Genomic DNA, 15984 nt, shown 5'->3' with positions numbered 1-15984 from the left:
TTGTTGCTTTTCCCCTCGCCTTTCACCTTTACGATCTGCAGTTTGCCACATGTTAAAACTAGGAACTATAAACTGTAATAAAGAAACTTAGAGCATTTTATATTCAACCTAAATTTGGCTTAAAGTTGTTCTTTCATAAACTGTTCTTCATAAAACCACATGAACTGAATATAAAGGAGGAAACTTAGTCTTTGAGGTAAAATTTAATAAAACAACTTAAAATTTTAATCTTGTGTGCAGAATCTAGTCTTTATCTCCGGCACACTCAGTGTTCTATAAATTATACATATATAAAAGCTTTTGCATGTTAAAAAAAACTTGAGTAAAATAAATGAATATAGAACATTGTTTTGTCCAGTTTGTGGGGAAAAATGTTTTGAACCACATCCAGCATAACTTAGGGAACGCTGGAGATTGTTTTAAGATACTTCATATTGGACAGTATGTTTATCCTTTCAATATCTATCAGTACTGACCCCTTCTCTTTTTACTCATTCTATATCAGCACTGATTAAAAAGCTCAAGAACGTTCATTCACTTTACAAAGACATTTGAACGTTGACAAAAAACATATAGTTAAGTACTGTATTTTAATACTTTTTAATTATAGGCACTGCTGTCAGACTTACCTCCTGAATTAGAAGAAATGGATTTCAATCATGCATCCCCAGAGCCTGATGATACCTCATTCAGTTTGTCGTCTTTATCGGAGAAAAATGCCTCAGACAGTTTGTGATTTTTATTGACAAGGAAAAAAAAGACTGCCTAACATGTAGGTTTTGAGAACAGCTTTTTGTTATCCAGTGTTCTTCAGTCAAAAAACAAAAAAAGCCCAAGGTGAAGCAGACCTTGCTGAAGGATGACTGTCATATGTAATGGCTGCAGTTTGCAATGACAAAAATTTGGAATGTTGGTTGTGGTAAATGAAAGAACTGTGTGAGGAAAGGTTTCATTTTTAGCAGGATAACTTCTGACTTTCCAGAATAACTCTTGCTCTGTAGCGCAGTCTTTTTGAGCAGCGGTCTAAGAATGGAAAACACATGTCCTGTTATACACCTAGGTAATTTTTCTGAGTTGCTTGCTATATGAAACTCACTGGTCCTGTTTATTGTAGATTCACCCTCCTCAGTTCTCGCTCAGGTAGGTGGACTAAAAATTGGGAATCCAGATAGGAAAATGGGCTTTTTATGAATTGTCCTTGAACCCCTTTGGAAATCTGAAATTAAACTAAAGTGCTTTTCCTTATGTAACTGCAAATTGTTGAATCTTCTGTTTTCTGACCAAAATAAGTGAAAAAACTTTGAAAGGCTAACCAAATAATTTGAATTATCATCAATAAATTATTAATATACAGAGACATCATTAAGTTTTGTACCAAATTAGATTCATACTGTAAGCTCGATAGCTGCAGAGCGTGACTTTCTGATATTTTCACCATAGCAATGGGATTACATATGTTTACGCTACTATTTAGAGTTTTATGAATGTAGTTACAGTTTTTATTTGTCAAAGTCTGAATGCTAAAGTTCTGTTCAGTAAGTTTTAAGTATCAGTTAAGTATTTTTCCATAAACTTTTCTCCAGTTTTAGCAATACAGTGTCATAAAGCCACAGCTGTCATTGTATCCCGAAGTGTTTTAGGGTGTTTCAAATTGAGCTTTGAAAAATCTTCCAAATGTGACCTGTTTTGGAAGCAGCTCCATCTGACAAATTTTTTTGGCGAAAACTGTAATACAATTGTCATTTTTGAACTGTGAGCTTAATTGCAGCCAGGGGCTGAAATGAATTTATTCTTTCCCAGCTGTTGTTCACATTGAATCCCCTTACTCATCTGAATAAATAGATATGCAGGCACATTCAGATAAATTTAGTAGGGCATGTAGGTGTATGCCCATATTATTAATGCTTTATAACTTCTAATCTGAATATTCCTCAGCAAGCATTTTTGCAACAGATACTCTTGGAATCTTGTATTAAGCCTGATCTTTCCATTTTATATCAAGTAATAATTTACTCTGGTGAATTGTTATTCATGTAGTACAGTAAGTAATCCCATTAATTTCAGTGGGACTATTCTGAGTCTATTTGAACAAAAACATCCTTTTTAAAAAAAAAAAAAAAAAAAAAAAAGGAAGTCCAGGGTGTAGCTGAGAAAGTTCAGTGTGTTAGGAGGGGGGAACCCAAAAATCAAAGAAAAAAAAAAGTACTTTAATAGTGATCTGATGTTCACTAATGACTTTATTTCACTCTTTCTGTTCTGTTCCTCCCTAATTGCTTTTGCAATTCTTTCTTTTTTATTATTTATAGTGAGCTTTTTCTTTCTTTTTTTTTCCCCCTGTGTTTCTGTGTTGTCCTTGGGCATGGGGAGCTTTTAACAACATTGTTAAATGTCGGCTGCACAAAGGATAGTAATGATTTTAAAAGCTGTATTAAAAATAATTTTTTTTCCACTGTTCCTAATTACTGCACAATTCAGTTAATTTGTAGTCTGCAAAAAGTCTTCCCACGTATTCTACAGAGTAGCCCTACAGAAAACAAACTGTTGGGGCTGTGTTATGAGGCTAGGGCATTAAAACTCAAAATAGAATCTGAAGAGATAGAAACAGCACTTTGTGTAACCAGTATGTAAGTGGTTCCTCATCTCTCAATACCTTAGCTGTAATGTCACATTCTGACTGGCAGACGCATCCTTATTCAGAGGGAGAGCAGTATTTTACATGCCTGTTGAAATGACCGCCAATCTAAAATTACTTAAGGTTTGTGAGCAAAGATCACAGTACTATCCCTCCAATGTAAGCTAGAGCTCAACTGCAACTCTGCACCGTCTCTGAAAAAATCATTGCTGAAATTTAAAAAAAAAAAAAAGTACTGTGACTTCCTACTATTCAGATCCTATTTTCCTGTTGCTTCCACTTAAATTTTTGTGACAAAAGGCAAGGTACTCTTAATAGAGAGCTCTTGATTTCATGGTCAGTTAAGTTGCTGCAATTCTCACCTTTTTACAAGAGAATTGTCATTGTTGATGATAATTCATTTTTTGTTCTGTCTTGCTTTTACTTGATATACAAACAAATTGAATGGATTCACTTTGAATGAACCACCATGAGATTTAAACAACTATATAAGAGTCCCTTTGCTCAAGGAAGCTGGAATCCTCCATATGAATTGCAGCTTGAGCATGTTTTTCTTTGGTCCTTTTCTCATGGTAGGGTTACAAGACAAAACACATAGTAAAGTAGTCATGTCTGCATACCCTGAAACATTTGATAATACTACAGAATATTCAGGAACAAAGAGTATAAATTACGCTCCTATATAACAAAATGCTGTATCAGATAATACTATACAGTTGTTCTGTGTTTTTATTCTTAATTTTAGAATATACTTCCTGTCATACGTAAAACAAAAAAAAAACTTGATTCATTACCATTGCTCGCTATTTAAAATGTTGCAGCAACAACAGTTTTCCAGTACAGAGGCTGAAAATCAGCACACTTGCTTATAGACTGTGTATCATAACAGCAGTTAAGCATCCTGAAGTTGTGAAAATACATATCTAAATATTGCACTTCAGACTAGCACCACACATGTAGCTCATGGCTTTGTAATTTAAGGCTTTTTTGGTTTGTTTGTTTCCCAACAGACAACTAAATATGCTAATCAAGTTTGCAGTTTCCATCCAAATCCATGTAACTCGTATCGGTTTAACTGGACCTTAGGACAATATGAGAGCATTTGGTTTTGTTGCCATATTTCTTTAAAATTGTGTCACAGTAACTATACTGAGACTCACCGAATTCTAATAAGCATCACCAGGATACTAATTTCCAGATGAAATTCTGAAAGTTCTCCAGATGATGGAAGGTGACAGTGGTGGCTATCATGGTATTTGACATATTTAGGGTTTTGGTCTATGATTATTTCCTCTGTTCACAGGAGGATTTAAAAAAAAAAGCACCCATCAAATGCTAATTCATCATTTGCATAGACTTTCCATGACAGATAAGGTTAATACTGTGCTGTGTTACCATGAAAGAAATAAGGCTCCTTGCTATTTCACTATTTTGGATCAGTAATTTAAATAACCGCTACAGCAGAAGTGCCAGGTATTGACACTTTTATCATCTTTCTGCTAAGACTCTGACTTGCTTTGTCCATGAAGGATGACTTCCCAGGCGCTGTTTATTCCTAATGCGTCTATTGGAATATGAATGATTAAGTATGTCTTTCTGAAGACACCAAAGCGGAAAAAAGTAGTTCAGAACAGACACTTTAAAACAGAAAGAGGATGCTCTCTCCCCTTTGGGAGCAATGAAACTCTTTGATGCTAGCAAGCTTGCTGATACTTAAGAAAGCTGTTTCCTGAAGCTATGCCTCTCTTCATTTTCCTGCAGATGATACTTGTGTCAAGCCTGTAGCTCTAACAGGAGTGAGTAATAGTAAATATTCTAATAGGTAAATTTTGGCAGATTTGATTTTTAAAAGTACGTGAAGAACAGATGCGCTATACAAGTGTCAGTTTTCTTGAGTACTTGGCTCTCAGAGCAGCACCGCACTTTAATCTTTCTAAGCATGTTTTTCACTAAGGCAATAAAAATTCTCAAAATGACAAGCAGATCCTGGGCTTTGCAGTCCTCTGAGCAAAAAAGGAATGTATTAGCTTATATTTTTATCTTAAATTGGGAAGCAGCTCATCAAGTCTGTTCACCAAGTGGAGACAGTGATATCTACTGTTGTGGTTTTACAGTTGGAATGAATGACAGAACAAACCAACAGTATCATGAACATCTTTGTTGTGGAAATCACTGCTTAAAATTGATCAACTATCTAATTTTGGATCTCTATTGCACTACTGTATTAATAACATTAAAAAGAAAACATTGAACAGCACTAACTTTTCTATAGGTACTTAGTTATAGCTGACTGTTGGTCTCAGGATATTGATAAAATAAGGAAACAAAATAATGTGCGTAAATGGAATGCTAAACAGAATATCTGAAACATGAATTAATAACTTGTAATGTTACAACCAAAAGTTTAATTTACTACCTCCAGTCCTACTGCCCAGATCCTTCAGGTCAGCCACTGGAGTATGAGGCTGCTTTACACGTAATAGGGACTGGCAGATCTCCAATATTCAACTTCCGTTTCAAGACTGTGCTTTTTCTGCACAAAATCTTAGTAACAATTAGTAAGTTGATCAGTTGTGGGATGCCTGATCAATGGTTTGTGAGAAAACTCTAGCTAGTTTTAGGGGAAAAAATGAAGCTGTTTTATGGTGTTTGACTTGTCTGCCCAATCCATATTTCAGCACAGTGGTCAAATGTTAAATCTTAAGTTATGAGCCAAAAAAAAAAAAAAAATAGTGATACTATAAAATTGGTTCTTTCCATGGCAGGCAGAATAGGGTTTTATTCTGACTAAAAAGTATTTTTCTCTGTAAGCCAGCAGCTGGCATTTTGCTCAGAAGACAACAAAAAGAGAAGAAACTTTGGCATGTGGTGGTGGTTGTTGTTTTTAAACAAATAAGCCATCATCTTCAAGACAGATTCTTAAGAATGTTCCTGTGAAGAAAATGGTTTCAGGTCAGTGCTTTGGCTATAGTGAGCATTATACTGTATTACTGAACTAAGTGAATAATTCTTTTCAAATTCTGTATTAAACTTTACACACACTACCTCTGAAACGTAACACCACCTTTAAAACCACACAAAAATGTGAACTTTAACATTTTTTACTGTTTTTATAGGCAATAAATTATTTCCAATACACATTCTTCAATTTTGTGCTTATTTTTTAGTTAAGATTGTGATACGTTCAGTTTTTTTTTTTTATTTTATGTATTTCTCTTAAAAACACAAACTATTGATAAGGAACTAAATAAAGATATGATATTGGGGAGGAAAGAATAGCACATGTTAAGGGTGATAAATATTACTAGGCTCAAGGGTGAAGTGGTGGTAAATGGGCTAGCTGTGCTATTCTGGTACAACTATTGTAATAATGGATATCAGAAAAACTCTGGTACTAAAGGATTGTCCTAACATTTCTCAGTACAACACATTAACTTCTATGAGAGAGAGGAGTCGAATAATGAGTCTCAGCAAAGCAACAAAAAGGGACAGGATTTCACATTTTCCAAGAGTTAATGCATTTCATAAATATGTCCTCATATTTTTGTTTCAGCTTTTCCTTCACCTTTTGTTTTTTACATAATACGTGTAGAGACTTTATAGGAACAATTTTGATGCGCTTATAAGCAAGCATTAAATTAAAATGACTCAATAGCAAACTAAGGTTTAAATGAAAATGTAGACCCTATTTTGTAGTAAAGTTCATGTCTAAGAGAAAAAAAGTCCCTATAGTTTTCCCCCATCACATCTCTTGCTACGAAATGTGGAGGGTTGAAATTGGGAGGGCTGAAATTGGGAGGGTTTGTAGACTCTACAAACCTGTTCAAACAGATGCAGGGAAGGACTGAAGTTCAATCAGGCGTTTCAGTTGGGGGTTGGTGGGGGGCGGATGATTTGGGGGCAGAGGGATATTCAAAAATGTGAAAATAAACTGAAAAATTTCTTCACCTTAGACAACAACTTCCATTTTATTTTCAAATTTTGTGAAGTAAAGTTTATAATAAAGTCATGACAAATCGACTGTGGGGATAAATTGTACTCTCTAATAGAAATCATGTAACTGCTATGATTATTTCTAAGAATTACTGAGAATGTGTGAACATTCCACATGCATATTCATAATGTGCACAGATAAACTGAACTTGATCATCATATTAGCATCTTCAAAAGTATTTTCACTTAAAATCTTAATGTAATTCTTCTAAAATAGATTTGCTTTTCTCTCATTTTTGTAAGTCTTACTATTTGATTATGTAGTTTTGAAATTAAATACATCAATATAAATATTGATTATAGATTAACTCTTTACAAAACTGGTAAGTTTTAGCTTGAAAATACATCAAAATGCCCATAACAAAGATATTTCTAAGTAATCTTGGCATATAAACTGCTGTGTTGATGAAGAGATAATGAGTCTTCAGCTATGATAATTTCCATTTCAGTTACTCTTAAGGGCATCAGTTTGATTAAAAAATGATTTTCTGGAAGTTTAAACATTATTGTATACATTGGATGTTTTCATTAACCTACAGAGCATAAGATAATAATCTGTCTTGAAACTAGTATGATTTATTTCTGGGCCAGTTTGGCAAGCTTTGTAACCTGAGTGTGTTACTGAATTTCTCTGTGAAAATCAATATTTATATTGCATTTTTATTATTTGTATCAGTATGTGTAGCAAGGAAACTACTATAAATCTTGAAGTACCTCCAGTATAGGCCAGGACATACCAATCTTGGCTTATTTGAAAGATGGATGCCTAGTGAAATGTTCCATACGTTTGTATTGATTTTTTTTTTTTTGTCTGTATATATAAGGGTATTTATAATCTTGCATTAACAGAGTCATCATGAGAAATGCTTATTTCCTCCTTTAGAAGCCTGTCAGCTATTTTTATATAAAATATTGGTCTTGCCTTAATTTTTTGTGAAAATTTGTGCCATAGATATTTTAACTTATCCACAGATAGTTTACAAATTTGCTTTGAGTTGCCTTTAGTTAATTATTTTTTCCCTAAAATTATTGTAAATTGTTTCCTCCTCTAATGTGTGTCAAGGTTGTTTTGTTCTCTTTTTTTTAAATTTTAAAGTTTTGGAAGATATCTTCATGTGCATGCTTTGGTGGTTCAAGATTTTTTCTCTGTAGCTTATTGTTTATAGTTTGGCAAAACCTTTCATTAAAAAAAAATGAAATAATGCTTGTACAAATGTATCTAGAATGGCCCAAATGGTCAGAGTAAAGGGCTATTTAGCACTGGTAAATTTGTCTACTAGACTTCCAGAATATTTTTCTACGTCTGTCAAGCTTGGGACTATGGAGAAATTAAATAAAGGTTAACTAACTCCTTTTCCTATATGAAGTTCTCAGTTTCTGTATTTATTATTGTATTATAAAAATTAATGTGTATAAAACTAGAGACTGTATTCTTCCATTTAGTCCTTAAGAGCGATAGAAATTTTGTATGCTTAGATATGTGTTTTGAAGATGAAGAGGGGTGTGTTAGGAATCATTATTTTATAAGGTATACCCATTCAATCGTTTTGCAATTTTGTGATAGAAAAGGCTTCCATTTATAGATGTCAATTATGTTGGGAGCTGCTGGAGTCACAATTATTTAGAAAAAAATTTATCTTCAGATAAATTTTCTTCACCGTGCTGTGACGGTGAAGAAGAGAAGAACACGTGTCATTTCTGCTGTTCCAAGTATGCAAGAACTAAGTTAATGTCAGGGCTAGGTTTCAGAGCAGCCATGTTCTGTCTTCCCTAATTCTTCACTTTTCACTATATAACTAGTCAATACATTTATGTCAAACAAAAATAAAATAATTTGCCAATTATTTAAATAGTATTTAAAAACAGGTGATAATATTATGGTAGTAACATACAAGTCAAACGGTGGGGAACTGTTGGCAATCCGTAGCTTCCTAATGCTTGACTGTAATGAATCGTTTGCCATTCAGCTCATGTTCTTAAAAAGAAAATACACTATTTTAACCAAAGTAAGGTTCTCAGTAGCTTGTATAGTTTTGTCTTTATTAAAAAAAATATAAATCAGAAAAACAACATAAACTCTACTGTAGTTTCTGTGGCAACCTGTGAGACGATGTACTTATTTCAACAATTTTCTTGTTCAAAGTTTCTTGTTCATTTAGAATACAGTTGTAACCACTGTTCTTAGAAGTAATAAAGCTAGGCCTATCTTTGGTAGGGAAGAAAGTAAAAGCTGTAAGAGACCTACTGTTTATTGGGAAGACTTAGGAATATTTTAGATCACTTCTAGTTTATGGAGAGGCTGTTCAGGATTATATACAGAACTTGCATCCCTGTATCCTTAAGACACTTTAATTTTTTTCTCCATTTCCATAAAATGAATTTAGGTATCAGCAAAGCAATTAACATACAACAATACTAACAGCTCAGGCGAACTACTTAGGTGACGTTTATCATAAAACTACTTAAGTTATTGATAATCATGATACTGTTTCTTGGCACTTAAGAGCTTGAAAATGCTCAAGAGCTAAATATCATTACCTGTAACTTCAAATTGAATTCAGTGACTGGTTTGACCAGGCGATGGAATTCTGGCAGAAACTGTGCTACGAAGGACTGCTTGGCCCTTGAGCAAACGTAATCAGTATCTAAGCGACTCTCAAGTGCTGGTGGTGTGGAAATGTGCTGTTCAAACAAGGAGCGAGGAGAAAAGTTCTAACACTTATTTCAAGGCCAGGACTGCTGAGAGGAAAATATCTGCAAGAAATATGGTGTAAAGCATCTCTGGTTAAGGGAATCTACGCTTCCCCTCTCTGCAGAAGACTGGCGGAAGTTGTGGGATGGGTTCCTACTGGGCCTATTTGAGACAAGGACTATATTGCATTAGCAGGATGTAGCCTATTCACCATTTCATTCAAGGTGGTTTTGTTCACAGTGATGTGCCAATAGAGGGGCATCTGAAATTCTTTCGGATTCGAGGTTAGTCACACTGAACTCGAGAGATCATCATTGATCAAGTAGGAGAATTTATTAGAGCTAAGCGGTTCTACACATCTGACGGACATGGCACAACACTAAACAATTAACACCAGACAATCTACAGGTATAGCAAAGCTAAAAAACATAGTAAAGAACTAAAAATACAATACACATAGCAGAGCTCTGGTTAAGCCACGGATACACAGTACAATGACTGTTCTCACCCTTCCTTGTCCTTATGGGCCACCCCTCTAGTATAGTTTTCCCTGGATTGTTCTCACCACACTCAAGATGAACCAAGGTGATTCATGTTCTTCCCAGCAGTTGGCATCAAGGGCGTCACAGCTGATGAGTGGGTTGTTGGGTCCGCAGGCCCGCTGACGGTGAGTTCAAGTCCACACAGAGGTATGTGGCTGGCTTTCTTTTATCCTTCCTGGGCTTAGCTTATTATTCATTCGAACGTGCCAGACCACAGTTACACAACAGAACCTATGGCCTCAGCTGATAACAATATGGTCAACAGGATGGGTCAACAGATAACAGTATGCATGTTCAACAGGTAACAGTATGGATGTTCAACAGCTAACTCAGTGCAAAGTTCCACAGTACCTAGGTGCTTAGAGTGTGAGACTGCTGCGTCACTTGTGTGTTGCTGCCTAGGTTCGCTCAGGGCTCATGGGTTCACTGGAGGGCAAACCCAGTGTGGTGACTCTGGCTGTGGTGCACCACATTAAGGGGTTCCTTAACTCGTGGGGAACACCCCAGAACAAACCCCTCTTCTATGGGCTGCACCATTCTGAGTCGCATGCTTCCCTGTCTGCGCTTGTAAACAGCACTGGAAACTCCAACCGGACTTGTTTTGCTGCTTCCTCTGTGCGGGCAGGGGCCGGGCTCGGCCGGGGGGTCACTGCCTTGCCGGGGCAGCGTGGCCGCTCGAGAAGGAACGGGAGGGTCACCGCGGCCTCCGTCTCTTTGGGGAAAGGGAAGCGTTTGCCTGGCACGGGGGAAAAAGGAGAGGTACCCACTCACACGCTCCCTTACAGGGCTATTCTTTGACTGCGGTTCTTGTTTTACTGCCGTGAAACGCACCGAGCCCAATGGCCTTCTAGCCTCGCTCTCTGCACCCGCCCCAGTCTTAGGCAGGCCCTGCGCAGGCTCATCTGCCCAGCCTGCCTGGCTCCGTGAAAGACCATCTCTCCACGAAGTAGCACTAAGGACAAGCGCAGAGGAGAAGAGCGAGCGGGCGGCACCGACAGCGCAGTTGTTCACTGCCAGGTGCAAGGAGCCAGCAGGCCGCGCGCACGCTCAGCTGCCCGTTGTGAGGATCTCATGACACCTTCAGAAGGTCTCTCCGCCCATCTGTGATGTCACAGCACTGCGAGGGCAACCCAGGGCCCCCCTTGCCCGGCGCGCCTCATTTGCGCACCCGGCTTTGGCAGTACCAGCAGACATGGCTCGCTGCTCTGCCTTGGTGTGCCTCTGGCTTTGTGCTTTCGCACGAGCCTTCCCCATCCCGGAGGAAAGAGAGGCTTCAGCGTCGTCTGAAGGTACGCGCTCCAACGTAAAACCTCCTCTCCCCCAACTAACATTCGCTAAGGAGGAATTTCCAGGGGGAAGCCAGCGCTTCCGCTGGCGCCTAGGAGCACCTGCCGGCACCGCGAGAACAGACGCGTCCCTTTCACAGCCGAGCACGCTTTAGAAGGAGCTCTCGGGCACAGACGCGGCTTTCCAAAGCCGCCTGCGCCGCCCTCCCATGCTGCCCTCCCTGGGGACACAAAAGCACCTGCCAACCCTCCTCCCGGCACTTCTCCGTCTTGCTGATGACAACAGGCTCCTCCTTCCCCCTTCTTCCCACTGCAGCAAGGACACGCCAGGACAGCAGGAGCAACTCCACCACAAGGAACAGAGGGGAGAGGAGAAGGACGGCACTCTTTCCCCAGTGCTCCGGCCCTCAACTCCTACACCGCACGGCATCCTGCCCGTGCTGGGAAATCATGTCCCCACAACAGAAAAGCACGTGCCGCTCTGCTGGGGCTCTTCTTTCTTCAGCCTCCCCCTCCTCCTCCTCCTCTCTCTGACCTACCACAGCACGCACCTTTCATATAAACTCTCCTGTCTGCCCGTTATTTTGCAGTAACCTTCCTCAGCGGCTTTGAAGAGGATGACCCGGGCGTTCTAAATCACACCGCCATCATCATCGTCGCAAACACTCTGACGCTCATCGCTGCTGTGGTCGTCTTCACGTGCTGCGTTTGGCTTGCCTGCCGACTCAAGACCGGCAAAGAAAAGTAACTTTGAAAAGTCACCTCCCTTCCCAAGGGATAGGTAGCAAAGCAGCTCCCCACGTGGGCAGGTCCCTAGCTTTAGCCACTCGCAGCATGAGTCAGGCTCCACCCAGGGCAACTCCCTGGGAGCGCTGAACCTCCTGCTCCACACCTGGCGGACAGCACAAACATGGGCACAAAGCCACAGCCAAGGGCTCACCTCCGTCCAGGTCTCGGCCACCCCTCGGAGCGGCCGGGAAGCCTACAGCTGCCCTCAACAGGCCCCCAAATACAGATGCTGAAGGACTTCCAGGCATGACTCTTAAACACGTTAAATCCAACTAGCTAGCGCCCTTCGCTGGCGTCCTCTCTTGCCCTGCCGCTCTCGTGGCCAGGCAGAAGGAACAGCACAACTGCAAAGCGGCTTTTACGCAGCTGCACAAAGTGCTCCCCTTCAGCCTCCCTGTACTGTCAAGGCTTCCCAGAAAGCTCCCACGCTGGCACTTTCACCCCTTCTACAGGCGCCATACCTGACCACAGACTCCCAGCCCTGCTAGTCTCGGAGGCGCTCTCCTTGGCAAACGGGACAAAGGACGCGTTCCCCACTAGGACGCGCAAAGGGCTTGGCTTTAGCCTACGGAAAGGCAACGTGCTGCTAGTCTTCCGCTCCAAAGGACAAGTAACACCTCTCTCTGCCGTTCCTAGGTCTCCAGAGAACGACGTCGAGGCATCCGCTCTGCAGACCCTTGGCCACTGCCAGCAGGTGAGTTCTCTTCTGCCTCCGGCACAAAACGCTCCAGCCGAGCGAGTCCCTCCCAACCTTCCCCTCGTCAAACTCGGACCCACATAACGCTCCTCCCCTGACGCGTCGTCATTATTCACAGCTTCCCACGAGCCTGCAGCGTGCCTGCTCCAGGTGTGCTTCCCCGAGCACAGCAAGCATAGAGCTCTGCAGCACCTGGGACGATGACGAGGACTGTCCATACGGTGGCCTTTTTCTTCTCTCCCCGCCTCCTACGCCGGACTCGGACGACTTCAGCAGAAGCGCTTCTCTGGACAGGTACGCACCACCGCAAAAGCACAAGACACGTTTGGCAGATTATCCTGCACCCCTTTCAAGGGCACGCGGGCTTTGGCGGCCTCTTTGTGGGCTTACAGACCTAGTCTCCCGCTCCCTTTCCTTTGCGGCTGGGCAATATTCCCTTCAGAAAGCTACTGCACGCAACCACTGCTTCCCTTTCAGCGCCACAGAGCGGGACGAGCACAACACGAGCGCGGGCGCGCCTGGCTCAGACGGACCCGAACCACCCACCAGCGACGAGGCCTGAGCGGGCGGCAGGCCGGGCGGCTGGGCACGCTGACGCCGACTTTGGGGCCCTTCTCTGGCAAACGGGCATCAGAGCCGCTGAGGCACAACGAGAGCAACGCTGGCCCTCCAAAACACGTCAGCCAGAGCCCAGCAGAGCCCCGGCGAAGCACCGGCCCCTTTGCCCACAAACTCACCGGCTCGCACACCCACGACTCCGCCGGACAACACGCAAAGAGCCTGCTGCCGCTGCCCAGCCCCAGCGCCTGCTCCAGCGCGCGCCCGCAAAGCAAGAGCCTGCCCCGACACCAGGCCACCGCACCGGCCCTCCTCCCCGCCTGCCCGCACCGCGCTCCTCCGTCTCGGGCCGGCGCCTTCCTCGCACACAGCCACCAGCACGGGGAGGCAACGGGGGCAATAAAGGTCAAGAGGAGGCAGAGCTCACGCCGTGTGAGGGTGGTGTTTCCTCTCAATGAGCTGCTCTCACCCACGCCCAGGCCTTGGGGCACACATCTCACTCACTCACACACGCTCCAGCACCAGCACAGCTGGGCCCAAGCCTGGCTTTGGCCAGGATCACGCCACGGCGACAGGGAGGGCAGGGGATGCCCGTCACAGCCCCACACCGTGGCAGCCCGGCGCTTTCTCCCTGGGCTTTCGCACTGGCTCCCAGGCACGCTGCACTCGGTGCCCACCTGCCATTGCGGGGAAGCACCGTGACCCTGCCAACAGCTGGCTGCCTTTCCGTGCTCCGCACCTCCCGCGGCCGTGCGAGCAGCACTCGCCTCCCAGGGCTTTCTAGCGCGGGGCTGGAGAGCGTCCCGGCAGCCAAGCCTCAGGGCCCCTCGGCAGCAGCCGCGCGGGGCACGGCCAGAGCCCCGCCATGGCTCTGGGGCCGAAGGCAGCGGGTGCTCTGGCCCGCGGCCTGGGCAGCAAAGCCCACCGCACTGCCACAGCCACCGCCTGCGCCCCGGTGGCGCGCAGCTCTCGGGCAGGCTGACAGCCCTCCTCTGCCGCTCACCGTGCCCTCCCCCACGCACACGGCTGCCAAAGGGGCCCCAGCTCCGCCAAGCCAAGCCCAGGGTCCCTTCCCAGCACTCCGCCACCGTGCCCGCGGGGCCAGTGCTGCAAAGCCCCTTTCCCTGACAGCAGGCTGTGCCAAGGCCCAAACCTCACGGCCAGCCCTTGCGAGACCCCCCGGGACGTGCTGGGCTGGTCCTGCTCGGAGAATCGCGCTCTCATCCCCAACTGCAGAAACCTCGGCCCACGGCCTTTTCTCAGCCACACGGTGGCAGAATAACCAAAGACCCCTGCACAGGGCTTCGAAAATAGCTGCTGAACCCACACAGCGCCCCTGCTCCTGCATCTCCTGGCAAAAAGGGTCACATTTCTTACGTGACTCGCACAGATGCTTTGGGAGCCCGGCCCCTTGGAGAAAAGGAGGACCAAGCCGCAGAGCTTGTCCGCGCCACCGGGGCCTCTCCACAAGGAGGTCGCGGCTTCGTTGCTCCCTGCACCAACTCGCACATCACACCATCAAAGAGCCGAAAGCGCACGCTCCACCTCTGTTAGTCTCCACGCGGTCCAGCGACTGCAATGCCGTGAAGAAGGAACGCCAGCTTTTCCCAGACTCAGGCAGTTGGAGACTCGACTGCACGAGGCCAGCCGGTCTAAGTAGACCTGCTTTGGGCAGGCCACTGCACTCGGTGGCCTCCAGGTGGCCCTTCCAACCTCTACTACTCCAGGGCTCGATGCCTTCCAGCACAACCTTTGCGCGCAGCTCTGCTCCAGCAGCTCCGCACACTCTTCCTTGGGGCAGCCAGGCCTCACACAAGCTGCTCCCCAGACAACACTGCTACTGACGCTGCGTTGCAACCCGAGGGCAACTGAGAGACTCAGGGTATCTGCTTGTGACACAAAGCAGCCGAAAAGCCCAAGCCCTGCGCTCACAGTCTGCAAGAACACCTCTCTGCCCTCAAGCATCTCACCTCATGCGAGCAGCAACTCCACAAGCAACAAACCAACTGCTGACCGTGTCTTCACTAGACACCGCCTCCACACCAGCGCTCCAAGTGCTCAGACCAACAAGACCTCCTTCCAGCCATCGCAACATGAAAAATAACCCACCACCGCCCACCACCAGGCAGCACACATCCCAGGAGGAGGCCATAAATGCATCTACACCCACTTCCTGCACCCCAAATGTCACCACGCCCACAAAATTGTGCCTTACCCACATCCCAGTTCAGTTGCACCCTGCTCCAGAGACAAGGTGCTCACCCTTCAGCCCTCCCCTGGACGCACCACGGCACAAGCAGCATCCGCCTGTGTCCCCAGGCACAGCTCTGGAGCTGCTCCTTTCTCTCCTGCTGTGCCACAGCCATTTCTCTTGAGGCACAGCAAGCACTGTCTGTGCGCGCAGCACTGTTCCTCAAAAGCCCGCGTGACTGCCAACAGCACACGCACAGGCGCAAGACAGGGACGCGATGGTGGAAAGGGCCCCACTGGACTCCCCTGACGTGCAAAGACTTCCTACCAGTAAAGGTGCCCCCCGACATAGCTCTCACTTACACTCCCCTTAGCAATCTGTGCTGAGAGCGCAGCAGCCCGCACAGCCAAGCGGCCTTTTCACCCTGGCGGAAGGCATGCTGGGACACGCTCGAGCCCCACAGGCTACAATTCCCTCTGGAGACGCTCCCCTTCGCTTCCCACCCCTGCCAGAGACGCGGCCCTGAATGCAGCTGTGCACTCCCCGGGGAGTCAGCAGGGGACAGGCTCCCCCACAGGCTCCCTCACAGCCCAGGAAGCTCCAG

At 44.7% G+C, this 15984-nt stretch overlaps 2 protein-coding genes across 6 annotated transcripts in view; both read left to right on the top strand.

Annotated features, from left to right (window-relative positions):
* Positions 1-5770, top strand: part of HDX (highly divergent homeobox) — a 55887-nt gene extending 50117 nt beyond the window's left edge. For all 5 annotated transcript variants that reach the window (XM_068956822.1, XM_068956824.1, XM_068956821.1 and 2 more), the window contains one exon: positions 611-5770. In XM_068956822.1, the coding sequence (XP_068812923.1) occupies positions 611-736 (126 nt within the window). In that variant the 3' untranslated portion in view covers positions 737-5770. The remainder of the gene's footprint in view (positions 1-610) is intronic.
* Positions 5771-11246: 5476 nt separating this feature from the next.
* On the top strand, positions 11247-13614 carry LOC138068716 (uncharacterized). The gene is made up of 5 exons (XM_068956827.1): positions 11247-11614; positions 11736-11889; positions 12571-12628; positions 12750-12925; positions 13109-13614. The coding sequence occupies exons 1-5, from the start codon at positions 11422-11424 to the stop codon at positions 13191-13193; spliced, it is 666 nt and encodes a 221-aa protein (XP_068812928.1). The 5' UTR covers positions 11247-11421; the 3' UTR covers positions 13194-13614.
* Positions 13615-15984: the final 2370 nt, after the last annotated feature.

This window comes from Struthio camelus, chromosome 11, assembly GCF_040807025.1.
Source record: "Struthio camelus isolate bStrCam1 chromosome 11, bStrCam1.hap1, whole genome shotgun sequence".
In the NCBI taxonomy this organism is placed as follows: domain Eukaryota; kingdom Metazoa; phylum Chordata; class Aves; order Struthioniformes; family Struthionidae; genus Struthio; species Struthio camelus.
This window is presented reverse-complemented; position numbering and strand designations above follow the sequence as displayed.